General features: G+C 35.3%; 3 protein-coding genes and 1 pseudogene across 3 annotated transcripts; 1 reads left to right on the plus strand and 3 right to left on the minus strand.

Annotated features, from left to right (window-relative positions):
- Positions 1-1474: 1474 nt before the first annotated feature.
- LOC118048411 (uncharacterized) lies at positions 1475-3234 on the minus strand. Its single transcript, XM_035058075.2, has 3 exons — positions 3081-3234; positions 2614-2940; positions 1475-1892 (listed from the first exon to the last, which is right to left on the minus strand). The coding sequence occupies exons 1-3, from the start codon at positions 3142-3144 to the stop codon at positions 1747-1749; spliced, it is 537 nt and encodes a 178-aa protein (XP_034913966.1). The 5' UTR covers positions 3145-3234; the 3' UTR covers positions 1475-1746.
- A 2448-nt stretch (positions 3235-5682) lies between these two features.
- LOC118048404 (fructose-1,6-bisphosphatase, chloroplastic-like) lies at positions 5683-7864 on the plus strand (annotated as a pseudogene).
- Positions 7865-8020: 156 nt separating this feature from the next.
- On the minus strand, positions 8021-11477 carry LOC118048394 (uncharacterized). Its single transcript, XM_035058052.2, has 7 exons — positions 11226-11477; positions 10867-11149; positions 9799-9996; positions 9038-9719; positions 8813-8919; positions 8676-8732; positions 8021-8562 (listed from the first exon to the last, which is right to left on the minus strand). The coding sequence occupies exons 1-7, from the start codon at positions 11406-11408 to the stop codon at positions 8510-8512; spliced, it is 1563 nt and encodes a 520-aa protein (XP_034913943.1). The 5' UTR covers positions 11409-11477; the 3' UTR covers positions 8021-8509.
- A 1922-nt stretch (positions 11478-13399) lies between these two features.
- LOC118048393 (cytochrome P450 76A1-like) lies at positions 13400-15574 on the minus strand. Its single transcript, XM_035058051.2, has 2 exons — positions 14420-15574; positions 13400-14135 (listed from the first exon to the last, which is right to left on the minus strand). The coding sequence occupies exons 1-2, from the start codon at positions 15386-15388 to the stop codon at positions 13521-13523; spliced, it is 1584 nt and encodes a 527-aa protein (XP_034913942.1). The 5' UTR covers positions 15389-15574; the 3' UTR covers positions 13400-13520.
- Between the last annotated feature and the right edge of the window lie 2178 nt (positions 15575-17752).

The following is a 17752-nucleotide window of genomic DNA, read 5'->3' on the forward strand; positions in this document are numbered from 1 at the left end:
ATCCCAGGTTTGATGGATTAACCTGGTTTGACGGGTTAACCCAGTTAATTCAGATTTTTTTTTTCTTTTCTTCATTAGTTTTTTTTCTTCCTGTAGGTTTTTTTTCCTTTGTTTTTGTTCATTTTAGTTTATTAATGTTAATTTTTTTATATTTAGTTATCATACTCTCATGACACGAATCTCAGGTTTGATTAGTTAACTTGATTTGGTGGGCTAACCCAGTTAATTCATATTTTTTTTCTTTTTATTTTTTAGTTTTTTCTTCCAATTTTTTCTTTAAATATTGTAATTAACAATAACTAAAAGACATCAATCTTTTTTCTTCCAATTTTTATAACACGAATCCCAGGTTTGATGAGTTAAACCAGTTAATTAATTTTTTTTCTTTTTCTTAAGTAGTTTTTTTCTTTCAATTTTATTTTTTAATATCGATTTGATTAAGAATTAAACTTTATGATTTATTTTGTTTACTGGTCATTAAAATTATTGTGATCTCATGAGGGGATTTTACCGTGCCCCTCCTTGCAAAGCACTATTCATCAGAATAATACTTTGTTTTATTGTTTATTTCTTTTCAATTAATTTTTTTTTAATTTCATTATGTAATATTAATTTTTTTTTTCTTTTTAATTATCACACTTCTATAACAAAACCTTGCAACCAGACTCATATCAAAGGCTCCGTGTTTGATGTTGCCACCAAGCTCACTTAAATTTGGGATATGCAAGTTTAATATTATTATTAATATAACTTTTGAATTAAGAGTAACAGATAGACCCAATGCTTTTAAGTATAACTTTATAGAAAAACCTAACACTCTTAAATTTTAATTTTTTAAAATATTTTTTATATAAAAAAAAATTGACCCGCAGCGTAGCGCGGGCCATGTTTCTAGTAAGTTATTAAAACTGTTTGAGATGCTCCCAATAATTTAAAGTCAATCAATTCCATTCCACTTCGCAGTAGCTTTGGTTTAATGGCAACATAATCCATATTAAAAGAAATAACACCAACCAAACTTTGCTTAAGCCATTCAACATCTTCTTCCTTGATCCCATATACCATTGTTCTAGCCTCTTCAAGTTCTGCTCGTTCTAGAGTTTTAGCCACAGCAACACAAGTCCGTTCATCCCTATGTTGTGGTGGAACCTGATGATTTCTTGGCGATTCCGGCCTTTGAGCAATACGAGACCTCACGGTTGAGCTTCTTTGGGATTTCACTAATTGGCTCTTAATTAGGTGCATGTTTAGGGAATCGTCTAGTGCAGCTGTGATTTACGTTGTATTAATTTGTGCTTTGTGTTCGAAATTTCTTATGCTTCTTCTCTGCATAATAGTTCAAGTCCAATTAAATCACTTCTTTAGACTTTTGATACATGCCTAAGTGTTAATGGTATCTGTCTCTACACTTTGTTCCTGGTTTATGCTATGTTTGATGAAAGATGAAGATATGCTCCAATTGATTTAAACTGGGTTTATTATATAAAGATTGGATCAATTTTATTTATTCATCAGATAAAGAAAGGAACACAAATTATCTGTCCGCAAAACTCAATGGCATAATCGCACAAAATAATCCTCAAAAAACAGAATACAATCAAATTGCAGCCCTGAAGACCAGTATATGTAGCGTTGAATTCCTCGTAGTCTTTCTAATTCACTAGATATATAATATAATTAATTACTCTTTCAATATAAACTAGTCTTCAACAGAAAATTATCTTGAAGACTCCAGATAATGTTTGATTACATGGGAGCAGAGGCAGGGGCAGCGATCAAAGATGCGGTCTCGGAAGCAACAGGTCCGGGGGCTGCGCCGGAGCTCATAAGCTGAATCATGGAACGGTGAGGGTTATAGCGGGCAGCATCACAGAGGTCAGGCAAAAATGCACCTGCACATGTCAAAATACATTAAGAAAAAATAGCCATTGGGCTGTAATAAAATTAAGAGTTCCTGCAGAATTTTAAGCCATGGTTCCTTGCCTTTACACAAGGAAGGATAATTCTTTGATTAAAGGTGAAGTAAGCAAACCACCAAAATGCTTTTGTTAGTTGAAAAGGAAAGATCAAACAAGAACATGAACAAGTACTTCTAATTTCTATCCCTTATGCACAAAAGGGAAAGGAATTTCGAATATGAGACATCAGAAGACGTTACTGTAAATTTAATTAAGCCCAAGATAATATTCTGCTCCACAGCTATTGTGAGAGATGAAAAGTCAAAACCATCAAGGGTTTGTCCTTTTGACCTGGTCTTATTTTATGCATCCCACAGAACGATATTTAATTGTACGGTGAGAAATCATCAAACAAGCCGGATTTTCGAAGAAACCAAGGCGGATTTTGATTTTTCTAAAAATATGCATGCTTATTGCTATCAAATCTGACCTCAGATGCGAAAAGAGACAAAAAAAAAAAGGAAAAAGGAAAGAAATTCAAAAACAAAATGGATAGCCGCAACCAAGAATTGAACATGGCATTCACCAATTTTACATTTCAAAACCCCAGGCCAGTATTTTAACGTTATTCCTTTTGTTTTTAACCATGAGCAAATAATATTCCTTTGAAAAAGGAATTGAAGAAACAAAATTCTCACGTATTGTAAGATCATACCTTCTCCAGCAGCCAAATTGAAATAAAGGTCTACAATGTTGGGGCAATTCTGGTAACAAGCAGGAGAGCAAAGCTTGCCGGTGAACTGAGGCTCAAGGAGTGCATCGGAGGAAATTCCAACCGAGTTCCTATCAACCCCACAAGCCTTGACACAAGCATCGGTCTCAATGTAATCTGCCATTTTCTCAACAACCACCTCGGATGTCCTGCACTGGTACTCAACTGCACCATTTTGTTTTGCATATGTCTCCAACAAGCACCTCTTGCCGGATGATGAGACGGTAAAGGCACAAATATCATTTGGCAATTCCTCGCATACAATTTCAGCTGCCAATTAAAAACCGACCATCATCAAGAAAACTCATTAAAAGAAAAAAAAAATCAACGAAATAACAAGCAAGAATGTTACCTAGTGTGTGCATAATGTAATATATATAAAGTGTGCATAATGTAGTATATATAATTACCTAAAGCTGCTTGGAGGAACAGAGAAGAGAGAAAGAGAACCAATGGGAGTTTGAAGGAAGCCATTGATACGATACAAGATGTTATTGCAGGACAATGAAGAGGGTTTTTTGAGGGGGGGGGAGTGAATACAGGGGAACGAATTTATATAAAAAAAGGCAAACGATATGAATGGCTTATATAGAGAATATAAACAGGCGTTGAGGTGGTTCTTTGCTTGTAATAATCGTACTTGTCTCTGAAAAGGACGCGTAAACCTATTTTTGGAACGCGTTAAATTGATATTCTCCGTGCAGCCCATGAGGCAGAGCTCTCATTTGCTGTTTTTATTTGCACAGCAGGTTTTTCCTTAATTTATTACTCCATTTAGGCATAAAGTACTCTGTTCTTGTTTCTTGTGCGTCCACATTCAGATGTGGAAAACTAAGAACAACGTGTTTGGATGTCTGTTCGGTTGACTTCCTATCCATGCAGAAGCTTCTTACAGTTTACCATGTCAAATTACCCCATTTGTATTGACTCTGCGGCTCTTCAACTCCTTCGCCTCCAAGAAACACCGGAACTGGTGACTTTTAAACCGATACCATTCTCTATTAATCATGAACGAATTGGGGTTATTATTGTTATTATTTTTGTTAGTTTAACATGGGTGTTCGGGCCAGCTTGCGCGCACCTCGACTAATCCCACGGACCCTGAAGTTAACGACTATGTAAGCCTCCAGTGGCCATCATATAAGCAACCTAGGGCTCGAACCTGAGACCACAAAGAAATCAAACTTTTTGGTCCCAAACTTTTACCACTGGTCACCAATGGTTATTTACAGTGAACTAACTAATTATGGCGGGTTGGACCGGGGGGGGACGAGGAAATTAACAGCAAATTATATTAAGTGAACAATTTCCAGATTTGAGGCCAGCAGTAGTTATAAATTTTGCTTGACCTGGATCACAATACGGCTCAAGCCTGAACAGAGGATAATTAGCGGACATGGGAATTAACTGCCCTCTATAAAATTAAATAAATAAAAGAGATGAAAAATTGACTTGCCAACAATTTAAGAGAAAATGACGCGTGCATATCCGCCTTGGTGATGCTATTTTGGTCCGTCGGTCACCTCCAAGATGAAACATGTCAATCATCCAATGGTGATAGCCTGCTTCAAAGAAAAGCAGCAGTCTTCTTCGAAGGCGGCTATGGTTGAATTGAAAGCTAATCCGTCCTTGTAGCCGCAGCCATGGAGTTCTTCTTACGCAATGTATGACCAAAAAAACACGAGTCTTTTACTCCAAAGTTCGAAAGAGAATGGCTTTGAGATCATCAAATCATTGTGTTAATTATTAATGTTCTAGAACTTACTATGATTCAAAATAAATTAAAAAAAATAATAATATTATTAATGTTCTAGAACTTACCATGATTCAAAATAAATTAAAAATAATAATAATATTATTAATGTTCTAGAACTTACCATGATTTTTTTATTGTCACGTTCAACGTTGGTTAGTTATCAAAATTAGACTTTATAGATTTTTTTGATTTATTTTTTTATGTCAAATTTGGTAAATTGACTCTATTTTTTTATTGCATATTTTTTAATTAAGTTTTATGATTTTTTTTATTTATTTTCTATGAAATTATACTGATCTTAAAAATCAGGACATAGATTTGAAAGATTGATGCAAGTTGATTTTATTTATTTATTTTAATTATTTTTAATTAAATATTTTTTTTATTTCACCCTCCAACAACTCAATCTTTTTTTTTTAGGTTTTTTTTAATTTAATCTTTTTTCAACAACTCAATATTGATCTCATTGATTTTTTTCTCTTGATTTCAACTTTCGATATTAAATTGAAATAGAGCTTTGTAGTTTTTTTTTGTTTTTTTTTTTTTATAGAGTTATCTTAATTTTATTATCTAAATCACTAGTTTAATAGGTTAGTCTAAACTTACTTAGGTTTTTTTTTGTTCTTTTTTAATTGTTGTTTTTATTTCATCGTTCAATATTAGATTGATTCGAACTTTATATTTTTTTTTATTTGTTTTATATATGGTTATTCTAATCTCATGACATGTTCGGCTTGTTATCTTAGGTTGACTTGATTAGTTTTTTTTTTTGTTCTTTTTAAAATTTTTTTTCTTTTAATATTAGATTGATCATGAATTGGTTTTTATAATTTATTTTAATTTATTTTTTTATAAAGTTATTGTGATCTCATGATCTAAATCATAAATTTAATAATTTAATCTAAGTCAATTCAATGTTATAACCTCAAAATTTAAAAGAAAATAGTATTTGATATATCACCATATTAATATTTAGAAAGCATATTATCAATGTTTGAATAAATATTTTTGTTAGTTAAAAAAGCATATTATCAATTCAATGTATTATATTTTAAATTTATGATTAAATATTTTTTTAGAAAGCATATTATAAATGTTTGAATAATTGTTTTAGTTAAAAATAAAATTGATTCGACCGCAGAATGATCGAGTTGCGCGCTAAAGCCACACTGAAACAATGAGCTCTTGCAAAAACGAGACTAGACCTGATCGGACATCAGCCCAATTAAAAAAAAAAAAAAACAATTTGAAATTGGCCATCCACATCCTTTTCCGAAATCAAGAAAAAGAAATCTTTGGATCCTTCAACGAACAATGATTACAAAACGGATTCAGATAGGGATGATAAGTGTGGGACCCTAAATTTAACCGAAAGCTTTCTCCACCTCACAATGATACAATCTACCTTCTATGCCCAACACAATCCATGTAGAAAAAGAAAACCAAGAAAAAAATATATCAAAAAACAAAGAAGACAAGCAGAAGCCATGGTTGCTCAAGCAGCAGCAATGACAACTTCATCATCACAAGCTCACGTTCTCTTTCCCGCCTGCGTGTCTTTGACTCAAAAACACTCGTGTCATACCCCGGCATCACTAGTACTATCAAGAAAAAACATGGTGGTGGTGGTGGGCTTAAGTGCATGGCTGTCAACACAGCCTCTGAGGCTGAGACAAAGAAGAGTAGGTTTGAGATTCAAACGCTCACTGGTTGGCTGTTGAATCAAGAACAAGCGGGTGTTATCGATGCTGAACTCACTATTGTGATTTCTAGCATTTCAATGGCATGTAAGCAGATTGCTTCTTTGGTTCAAAGAGCCAGCATTTCTAACTTAACTGGAGTTCAAAGTGCTGTTAGTGTTCAAGGAGAAGACCAAAAGAAGCTTGACGTGGTCTCTAATGAGGTCTGAGCTGATGAATAATTAATTATCTTACATCAAAACTACCAGAATTAAACATACATGCTTCATCATATTTATGCAAATTTGATTGTGAGACAGTCTAAAAACTAACTAGATTATGAGTGTCTTTTGCTTAAACATAAAGTTTAAGTGCTAGCACAATATATATATATATATATATATATATATATATATATATGAGGCCATGAGGCAACTTCTCTTTTCCCTTAAATAATTCTTTGGTTCATGAATTAGATGCATTTTAGTTGGAAACATTTGGCGCAGTTGTTGAAATTATTTGGTTTGCAACTACGTACAGGTGTTCTCTAGCTGTTTGAGATAATCAAGTGGGCGAACAGGTATCATAGCATCAGAGGAAGAGGATGTGCCAGTGGCCGTGGAGGAGAGTTACTCTGGAAACTATATAGTGGTTTTTGACCCGCTTGATGGATCCTCCAACATTGATGCTGCAGTGTCTACTGGTTCTATCTTCGGAATATACAGCCCAAATGATGAGTGTCTTGCTGATATTGGAGATGATCCTGCTGTAAGTCCATGTATATACTACGAACAGAAATTTGACGGGCACTTTCATGTTCCATTTCAAATTTATCAAACACGAAGGAAGATAGTGTATGGCTAATATCTGATTGTTTGAAGATTTGGCAATTGCAGCTTCACCAGTCGGAACAGAGGTGTGTTGTGAATGTTTGCCAGCCAGGAGATAGCCTTCTTGCTGCTGGCTACTGCATGTATTCAAGTTCGGTGATTTTTGTGCTCACTATTGGAAAAGGCGTGTTCGCTTTCACCTTGGATCCAATGTATGGAGAATTTGTTTTAACTCAAGAAAATATCCAGATTCCAAAAGCTGGAAAGATTTATGCATTTAATGAAGGAAACTACCAGTTATGGGATGACAATTTGAAGAAGTACATCGATGACCTTAAGGACCCTGGTCCGAGTGGCAAGCCCTACTCTGCAAGATACATTGGAAGCTTGGTTGGCGACTTCCATCGGACGCTGCTGTATGGTCGCATTTATGGGTACGCCAGAGACAAAGGGAGCTAGAATGGGAAGCTGAGGCTTTTGTCTGAGGGTGCACCAATGAGCTTTATAGTGGAACAAGCTGGCGGGAAAGGTTCAGATGGGCGTCAGAGAGTGTTGGATATCACACCTACTGAGGTCAGTTTAATACGCTTCATTCAATTCAAGCATTTTTCATTTCTTCTTTCTTGAGTTAATAGCTGAGGCATTGTTTTCTTCACCAGATACACCAGCGTCTTCTGCTTTACATTGGTAGCGTGGAGGAAGTGGAGAAATTGGAGAAGTATTTAGCTTGATTAAAATGAGAAAAACAAAAACAAAAAGGAAATAGTAACTTTGTTCTGTGAAGCTAAATGCTATCGTTGGCCATGGCAGTTTCTCAGGAAATGCGCTACTGGGTTAAGAACACAGAAAGTCAGTCGTGTCACAAATGTAAAATCAATTTTTTATCGCTTAAAAGTAATGGAAGATTGAAACTCAATTTTAAGAATCTATCATAAGTTCCATTTAACATTGAGGCCTGAGAAATCTCCTTGGAAACTCGAGATGAGATTGTCAAGGCATTAATTCTTTTTAATAAACCCCAGTTGCACGTATTAGGGATAAAAAAAACCCAAGTTTTTTCATAAAAGTTGAGCTTTATATCGTTGGAAATTCAGATGAGAGGACAAACTTCTTCAGTATCTTGCTTGAGCTTAGATATCTTGATTCTGCCATTTATTCCCCTTCTTGAAGCATGCTTAAATACTTGTGACATTTGAATGAAGAACTCTTACAGAATTTCAACCTTACATAAAATTGATGAGAGTGATCTCCATCAAAAACGTAAACTAAATGTCAGAAGAATTCAGCACTTCTTTTACATGTGATACAGAGCTAAATTGTGTAGCATAGAGTGCTTATAGCAATGAGTCTTGGCAGAGCAATCAATACTTTTGTGGGTATATTAAGAATAGTACATCAAACAGAAACTTACATATGAGCTAAAAATTGGGGTTTGGTCAACTGATAGACAAAAGCCATAAAGGATCCCGAGATTATAAACCTAGATTACTAGTGAAGATGATTATGAATCTTCTGCAGTAAGTGCTGTACTGGTAACAGGTCAGTCTAAAGTGTCATTTGAATCTTCAAGTCAATCAGTTACTAGCCAAACAATTCTCCTGATTCAAAGAACTCCTCTGACTTTTAGCTGCAAATTGAGAAAAGGCCAAATAATTCAAGGGTTCCAAGAAATAGGGAAGGTAGCATAAAAAAAGAAATTTAGAAAATACACAAAGCATGAAGGTGAAGTGACAAATTTACCAGGGCTTAAAATTCTTATGCATTTTGTTATAGACTTCACAGCTGTTATATCAGGACCTGAAAAAAAAAATCATTCAATATATGCACAATGATGGATGCATTCTGGTCAATTATGTTGAGGAGATCATTCAGATTACCTTGCATATGTATATCGTTTCCTGAAAACACCTCAGTCATGGTAGAGGAAAACTCCGACATGACTTGATCAGTCCCCAGATTACCATCCCTAGATTCGTGTGATGACCTGTATATCATACGGAGCCAAAATATCAGAGAAAGGAAACCAAGAAAGGATTCATTGGAGTCAAAAAGACAATAGAGAAGTATTAGGTTACTAGAATATAGCCAAAGAAAACCAATACCCTGAAATGGTGTCTGTAGAAGCTCCCAAGGCTGGCTGGCATGGACAAGCAATTCCTTCACAATCAAGGTCTAGATCCACCAACAGTTCAGAGAAGGAGAAATTAGCCCCGAATACATCTAAGTTAGGCAAGTCTAAGTCAAAAAAGTCTCCATCCTTATCAGACTCGGATGTAGAGAACTCATTGTCAACTGGTTTATCCAAATTCACTGTTTCGTCAGAACCATCGAAGTCTAGCCTTCCTTTCACACAATCCCTCTTGCACATCCTCTTCAAGGTTGTCTTGACTGGTGAGGAAGAAGAGATGCACTGATTTCTCTCCATGGTGTAGTACGTCATGTTTTTGAATGGGCTCACTGTAACTCTCTCTGATGTGATCACCGTACAGTTGGTAGGAGTGACCTGTTGAGGAGTATTGTTGCTACTGCAGTGAGCATTGGCAGAAATATCCTTTGGAGATGCAGAGTTGTCATTGTGAGGAGAAAATGATTGTGGTGGTGTATTGGGATTAGATGAACTAGTTGGAGGGGACGGTAAAGGCTGACGGAACAAACTCTTAGCCACACTGGATGCTTGAACTATTGGACCAGTGGGTGTGCAATTTTGTGTTGATGATCCAATCATTGGAGAGGGCTGAACATTTTCTTGAGTAGCGGCATCATTATCAGATTGTTTGAGTGTACCTGAAGACATAACAAGTTATATAAAAAAAAAAAATCAAATTTTGAGGATAAGAAATGTGCAAGAACATGAATTTCTTACATTTACTAGGTATTTTCCTTGAGGCTAACTTGCTGCGAGACTTTTTAGCATCTGGAGCCGAGTCTGAAACAGCACTTGAACCCATTCGCTTTCTTGTTGATGGCTGATTGGTAATTGAAGACAGATTGATATGTTCCGTGGTAGTGTTCGAGGGTGTGGAGACTGGAAAGCAATTTGGTGATTTGTACACTGGACAACCTAGCAAGAGATAATCAATAAAGCACATGAGTAAATAAATTCCTAATTTCTGAATGTTTTCCTAGAGATTGTCTTCGTATCTTTGTTCTGCCTTCTCCAAGAATAGAGGGCAGAAGATGCAAGGAAATTCCTAAGAGGAGAAACCCCGAACCTATTAGAGTAAGAGAATCCCTTTTCTTTCGTTGTTTTGGAGAAGGAAACTTCTTTTGAATATTGATAGTAACACTACAGAAAACCAATAGCCTACAAAGAAATCCTTCAAAAACATGTCTTTCATAAATGCAGGGAACTTGTAATCTCTCATAAAGAGAATGATCAATTATCCAAATTCAGCACAAACTCATAAAAACTCACTACCAGAGTCCGTGGAGACTGGAAAAGGCTCAATGTGTGACAATGGCGAGATTAACATATGTTGAAAGTATTGGTGTTGGAGTGATTGATATGATTATTCCATAATTATTTATTATCAAAGGTTTGTCATCATTTAGCAAGCTTCATTTTAAGTAGCATACAACAATGGAATCCATCTAGGGAATTAGCCACTAAAACGTGATCCTTTTTCTTCTTAAAATTCCCAATTTGAGCACTGATTTCTCCTAAAAAAAAAACATTTACAAGATCCTGGCAAACAAACAAACTATTTTATCAATCCACAGTTAAAAGTGCAGTTAAACATACAATTCAAAGACCAAATGAAATCAAGCAAATAAACTATAACCGCCATTTATATAGGCTTAAAAGTTGGGATCCCAGATTCGAACCACCAAATTCAGGTTGGCCAAAATAAAAAAACTGTAGCACGTTAACATAAAACATTCAAATAATCATATCAACATAATCATGCAAAGGGTTTGTTGTCGAGCTCACCTGCAGCTGAAGGGGATCCACGAAATGGATCTGCTCGAGGAACCATGACCGCAGATCTTGTAACAGAAGCCTGAATCATTGGTGTAGCTGCTGGTGGTGCTGGTGCTGCGTTTCCACTAGCATTATAAGCATTCATCACTTGTTGCATACCGTGCAAAAGATTCTGTACCCTGAATTTCTCTTGCTCCAAACGCACCCTTTCTTGATCTAAAATCACCTTTTGCTCCTTCAAAGATATATAATCATTCAAAATCGCCCCCAAACTCAACAAAGTCTTCGGTGCCTGAGAAAAAAAAAACATTTAGATTATTTGTTGCTAGATATCGATTACCTTTAAAAAAAAATAAAGGGGTTCGTACCTCACGAACAGGAGATTTTGAGATGAGAGAAGAGGCCTCCGTCCTGAAAATGGAGCGAGTTTGGGATAAATTGTTGTCGGAGAGATATCGATCGACGATGAATGCGATTTGGAGCGGAGTTACTTTCCCCTTTCCAACAAGAGAATCGCTTTTTTTCGACTTGGATTTGTTTTGCTTCCCCATCTTTTGATTTTTCAGAAGGTGGGCTGGCAGGCGGGCGGGTGTGTGTGAGAGAGAGAGAGAGAGAGCGGGAGAGGGAGGGAGAGAGAGAGATAGAGAGCGGGAGAGGGAGGGAAATGAGATGGTGGGAGGGAGAGTTTATCAGAGGAGAGGTCGAGAGGGGGCGGGAGGTTTTAAAATAATTGGGTGGGAGGTGAAAGGTTTTTACTTTTTAGCGGTTGTTTGGGCTTTGCCCTTTGCATTTTGGTTCCCGCCGCGGGAAACTCATACTGGATTTTAAGCGCTAATTGCTGTCGATTTTAAGTGTGTTTTACGTTCTGGTAATGTTTTTTTTTTTTTTAATGTTGTTAAAAAAAATTATTTATTTATTTTTAGTACTAACATGTAAAAATAAAAAAATACATAAATTTAAATTTTTTAAAAGGAAAAACCCTTTTAAAAAACAATTAAAAGCAGAAGTAAAATACATTGATTTTGGCCTTATATTTTTTTTCAAATTATTTTCTATATGATAATCTCATTCTCACAACCGAGTTTACAAATTTAGCAAGTTTATCCCAGTTAGGCTATTTTTTTTTAATTAATTTTTTTTTTTATTTGATATTTTTTTATAGAAAATTGAGTTTTCTAGTTTATTTCGCTTGCTTTCAATAGGATTGTCATACTCTTGTGACTCGAGTTGAAAGTTTTGTAAGTTAACCAAGGTTGATCCGAATCATCTAATTTATTGTTATTTCAATATTAAAAAGATATTTTTTGCATCGTATTTTTAATTCATTGTTGATTTTTGTATATATTTAAAAACATGTTAGTGGCATATACACATCTTTTTACAGTTTTAAAAAAATTATCCGATCAATGGTGCAACGTATGCCAAGCATAACTTTGAAACCTGACCCAATGATCAACCTGGTCTAATGATCGGATCACGGGTCAGATGGGTTGATCTAGGTCAACCAAAAAAAAAACACTAGGATTCAAAAGAACACAAAGCTCTCATCTTTTATGTTCTCGCGGGGTTCTTCAAGAGTTCAACCACTGCAATCACGTGTTTTTCAACTAAACCAATCACCATGAGATGTGATTTCTTTCTCTCGAGAAACTTATTACCCATCTTCTTCGCTCTACCAAGTAAGTTTTTTTATTATGAAATGTCTCTCTTCATTTCCTTCACTTTATTCTTTTTTGACAGATCTACTAAAACCTTCCTCTGTTTATCCTCTATTTGCCTGCATTTCCTTTTTTTTTTAGGGTTTTCCAGATATCAAATATTAGGGTTGCTTTTAAACCCTAAATTTTCTTGGTTTTGTCGTGTATTCTTCTCCTATTAGATTATTAGGTTAATGGGTCTCCCTCGTTGATTACTCCTTGGCTCTTTTATCTATAAATTCAAAGGAGATGATAACTTTAATGAAAATGGTAGCTTAGGTAATTCTATTGGTGATGTTGAGAGGCCAGGTCTCAGCTAGGTTTATCCAGGTCATCTGAGTTCTAGGTCGACTGGATTTCGTTGAGCCAACTCCCCGTCAAGTTTTTACTTAGACCCAAATTAGTTCGGTTTTTAAAACTATAATGCCAGGTATCTAGTGGAAACTAATTTCGGATGTTTTATCTTGTACGGGAAGGACTACCATATTATACGTATGAAAAAACATGCATGGAAAGAAATACGCAATGCAATAATACAAAATAAAGCAATTTCTAGCTGTAATGGGTATATAAATAGAAGCTTATGAATAATTCCAATAGTGGAATAATCCAAGTTAATAATAGAATTTGAACTTTAACATTTCAGATTGAAATTAAAACCTATCCTAGCAAAACCGTGGTATTGTTAGGCTAATCAACATTGTAAATATTTCTTCTTGTTTTTTTTATTTTTTTTTTGGGTGGCAACCTCATCCTTGAATCCAGAAAAAGTAAAACAAGTCCTGGGGCCTTGGAATTCAAGGCACCCCCCTTAACGAAATATATTTTAGGTCCAATCCAGTTAATAATAATAAAAGCCCACTCAACTCAACAAGAAAATCTTTTAATTCTGACAATACAAGTAGAGATCATGAAGTTCATAGCATCAAATTAAGCAGTAGCGTAGCAGATGATACATTTCAAGCCTCACGCCTTATTAAACCTCTTAGGCACCGCCATTAATGGTTCAGATTTACGCACTGTTATTCCCATTCTATCCTTCATATCTACACCGGCTGGGTTGACATTAGCTTCAAATTCCCAGTCAAAATGGTGAAGCAAGGACCCCAAAGCAAGGTGAAGAACTCGATGAGCTAGCGGCACACCTGCACACATTCGTCTCCCGGCTCCAAAAGGAATGAACTCCAAATCTTGACCTCTATAGTCAACTCTTGCTCCGATGAACCTTTCAGGCATGAATGACGAAGGATCATCCCATGAATCTGGGTCTCTCCCAATAGCCCAAGCATTAACCAGAACTTGTGTGTTCCTGGGTATATCATATCCCATGAAAGTGGTGTCTTGCACTGCTCTTCTTGGAACTAGAAAGGGAACTGGAGGGTGTAGTCGCAGAGTTTCCTTCACCACAGCTTGCAAGAATGGAAGATTTTCCATGTCACTCTCTTCAACTTTCTTGCTTGCTCGAACTACTTGAGCAAGCTCTGCTTTAACCTTGATCATCGACTCTGGGTTGCATAGGAGCTCGGTCAGTGCCCATTCAACAGTACTGCTGGTGGTTTCTGAACCGGCCATAAATATTTCCTGAATTGGATTTGCAATTAATATGTGATTAATGAACAGTTGCAAGACCATGTCCATCATGAAATAAATAATATTGTGACATGACCTAATTAAATTCCTGGTAATCAAAGAAGAAAAGACAAGACTTCTCTCCAACTTCATCGCTCGGAAGAAAATGATGCGTCTTTATTTTATTCTACTCGGGAAAAAACAAAGGCATCATAAACTTGTAATACTCCTAAGCGAATATCCAACTTCATCTACAAGGAAAATAAATGGAAGTTATGGTAAAACTAGAGAATTACCAGTATAAAAATGTTGAGGTCCCGTTCTGAAAGTTTATCAGGCTCATCTTTTCCATTGCCTCTGAACTCAAGCAGAACATCTAAGAAATCCCTCCTCGAATCACTTGTCACTTTCTTATCCTCCACCCTTTCCTTCACAAACTTTGAAGCAATCTCCATGGCCTTCCCAAGATCCCTCTCCATGTTCTTCCTCAATCCTTGTAGGTCTAGCCGCCTCAACCATGGAAAAAAATCCGCCAGATTAGCATGCCCTGACCACTCCATTAGCCCCATCATTGCATCAAAAAATTCAGATCCCACCTTTGATTCTGGATCTAATAAGTCACGTGAAAGCATAAGATTTCCTAACATATTAAATGTCATCAAGAACACAAACCGTGCAACATGAATTCCGGAAGCCTTCCCGACTTTACACGACTCCTCTTCAATCCATTGCAGCATATCATCAACACATTTTCTACGTATAGAAGCTGTTTCATTGATGCGTTTGGTTACTATCATGTCTACAGTGACCAGCCGCCTGAGGACGCGCCAATACGAACCATACGGTGCGAGGGCCAGGGAGCCTTGATCGTAGCCGTGGGCACGCAATGTTTCCGTTATGGTGCGATCAGAAAATGATAGGTCATGGTTCTTGAAGAACTCAGTTGCAGCCTTAGCTGATAGAATCACCATGGTGTTCATAGCACCGAGTCTTAGCCAAATAACATCACCATGCTTCTGTCTCATGTCTGCTAGAGTCCGGTGTGGCATTGAACCAAGATCAAACAGGTTCCCAAGTATTGGCCATCCTGATGGCCCCGGAGGGTGCCTTTTTCGGCCGGACTTTGCACGGAGGAGGAGCAGGGATAGGAGTGCTAATGAGAAAAGGCTGAGGGAAATGGAAAGGTTTGAAGGCCACAACCACTCCATGGCTTGGTATGATGAAATGAGCTCTGCTTCTGTTAAATAGGCGTAACTAGCTACCATTAAGGTGCTGTTTGTTGAGGGTCACTTCTACACAGACAAATGGAATAAGATCTGCCGCCAATGGATACCGAAACAAAATATATTCAATCCCAGATACACATGTCTAATATAATTGGATTGATTAGTGACATATTTCATATAATAAGACAAAAGGATTCCTCGAAGTGAATTGAGAGAATCAACTTGAAAGAGCATTTGGCATCTTCAATTAATTAATTAATTAATTAATTAATGGAAGAGTAAATTGTCTCTGTAAAACCTTGATTATCAATCTCGATACATAAAAGATGTCTAAAAGATATCTTGATTGTTAAAAAAATATATGATGGTCTGTGCTTCGAAACGAGCCACGTTCTCTGCATTTGAATTTGGTGGCACTGTCCATCTCTCCATTTTTTTGTTTTTGAGATTTTAATAATCGTAAGACGTGGAAATCATTCATTGATCAACGAGTCGACTGTTTGCTTTCGGGTCTGTTTTTTTATCCTATATATAACTTGAGTTGGGCTTTAATGGTTTCTATTTTTATGAACGGAAAATTCATATGTGTGTGTAGGGGGGGCGCGTGTTATCTTAATATTGAGATATGTTTGTATTATATTGGATTAAAAAAATTATATATATATATATATTACTATTTTATTTTTTGTTGAATAATAAATAATAGTCTTACAATAGATATTCACATAGATATCTAAAACTTAATAGATATAATATGAATATATTTTCTTATCTGAATAGGGTATGGATAAAAAGAAAATATAATCCATGAATATCAATCGTCATCCTTATCTGTTGCATAACATTGTTGGCTTCAAAAGCAAATCAACATTCCATTTTTTCATTCTCAATGATGGTTTGATGCTGCTTGAGGTAGACCCTCTGATAACATATTCTAATAATGACATGAGACATTTTGTTTTTTAATATTATTTCCATTCATATTTGTGCTTGGTGCAACCTCCTTGAGTAGGTGGATCTCCAGTCAAAAGCTAAGCTTTATGCCATTTTTTTTTTCATTTAATACTTGATATGATTGATTTTGAATCAATCGTATATAAAAACCTTTATTTTTATTTATTTATTCATTAGTTGGAGATAAATCATGTAATATTTAACAAAATATATAAGGTGTTGGTGTTTCATTATAGCACTAGACAATTTATTGTACATTACTACAATGAAATTACATTTTTCCCTACAATGGAAAAAAAAGCCTTAGAGGTAGGGGTGCTTTAGTCTTTTTTATTTGCTCATTGGTCATTATAAAATTATTGGGGATATGTTAGCCTTTTTCAATTTCCTGTACAACAAAAATATGCTTTTACTCTCATGGTCAATAAAATTTAAAGCTGTTGACTGTGTTTTTTTTTTAACCTTTTCACGTGCTTTTAAACAATCAAAATATTTCTTCACTTTTAGAATCAAAAACATGTTGGGTTTTTTTTTTTTTCATTCTTCGTATATAATGAAAATATGTTGTTGTCCTTAGAAAGGATAAAAGATAAGATTTGCATTTGAGGTATTTTTATATTTTCATATGAGTTTTTTTTTAATTACCAAAGTTATGGGAGTGTTTTGGTATTTTCATGTATACTTTTTATTTTTTATTATTTTAAAAAGCTACTAGTGTGTACTCATTACACACCAGCGAGTGAGTAACATCTATGCCATTTGGACGTTGTATGCAGCGTCACCCGATGTCTAAACATGACCTTCCACGATGTTTTTGAAAGCTTTGTTGTGCTCTCTTCCTCATAGTGTAGCATGTGACGGTATATTGTGGTTGGATTGTTCCTGGTGGTTGTTTTTTCTCTTTCTCCTCCTAGATAAAGTGCATGCTTGTTCTTTTTGTTTTTTTTCTTTTCAATTTCAATTTCCATTCTTTTGATTTCTTATTTTGTTCTTATTCTTTTTATAAAAGGTTTATTTTTTTTCAATCTAGCCATCAATTATAATTGTTTTCATTCTGGTCCTTATTCTTTTGGTTTTTAATTTATTTTTTGGCCCTTTTGTTAAAGTTTTTTTTTGCTTTCAACTTCATTCTTCAATTAAAGTTCTTTCTTTTTGCTTTTTCAATTGCAGTCCTTATTTTTTTTTCTTATTTCATTCTCATTCATTTTATAAGAGTTTTGTTTGTTTGAATTTAATCCTTCAATTACAATTTCTCATATGTTTTTTTTTGTCTTTTTAGCCCTTACGCTTTTGACTTTTCATTTATTTCCTTGCTCTTTTGTTAAAGTCTTATTGGCTTTTAATTTCATCCTTCAATCAAAATTTATGTTGTTTTATTATTTTTTTAATTTGACCCTTATTCTTTTGATTTGTTTTTCTTTTTGTTACAGTTATTTTTCAATTCAATTT

The sequence above is a fragment of the Populus alba genome, chromosome 6 (assembly GCF_005239225.2).
Source record: "Populus alba chromosome 6, ASM523922v2, whole genome shotgun sequence".
NCBI classification, from domain to species: Eukaryota; Viridiplantae; Streptophyta; class Magnoliopsida; order Malpighiales; family Salicaceae; genus Populus; species Populus alba.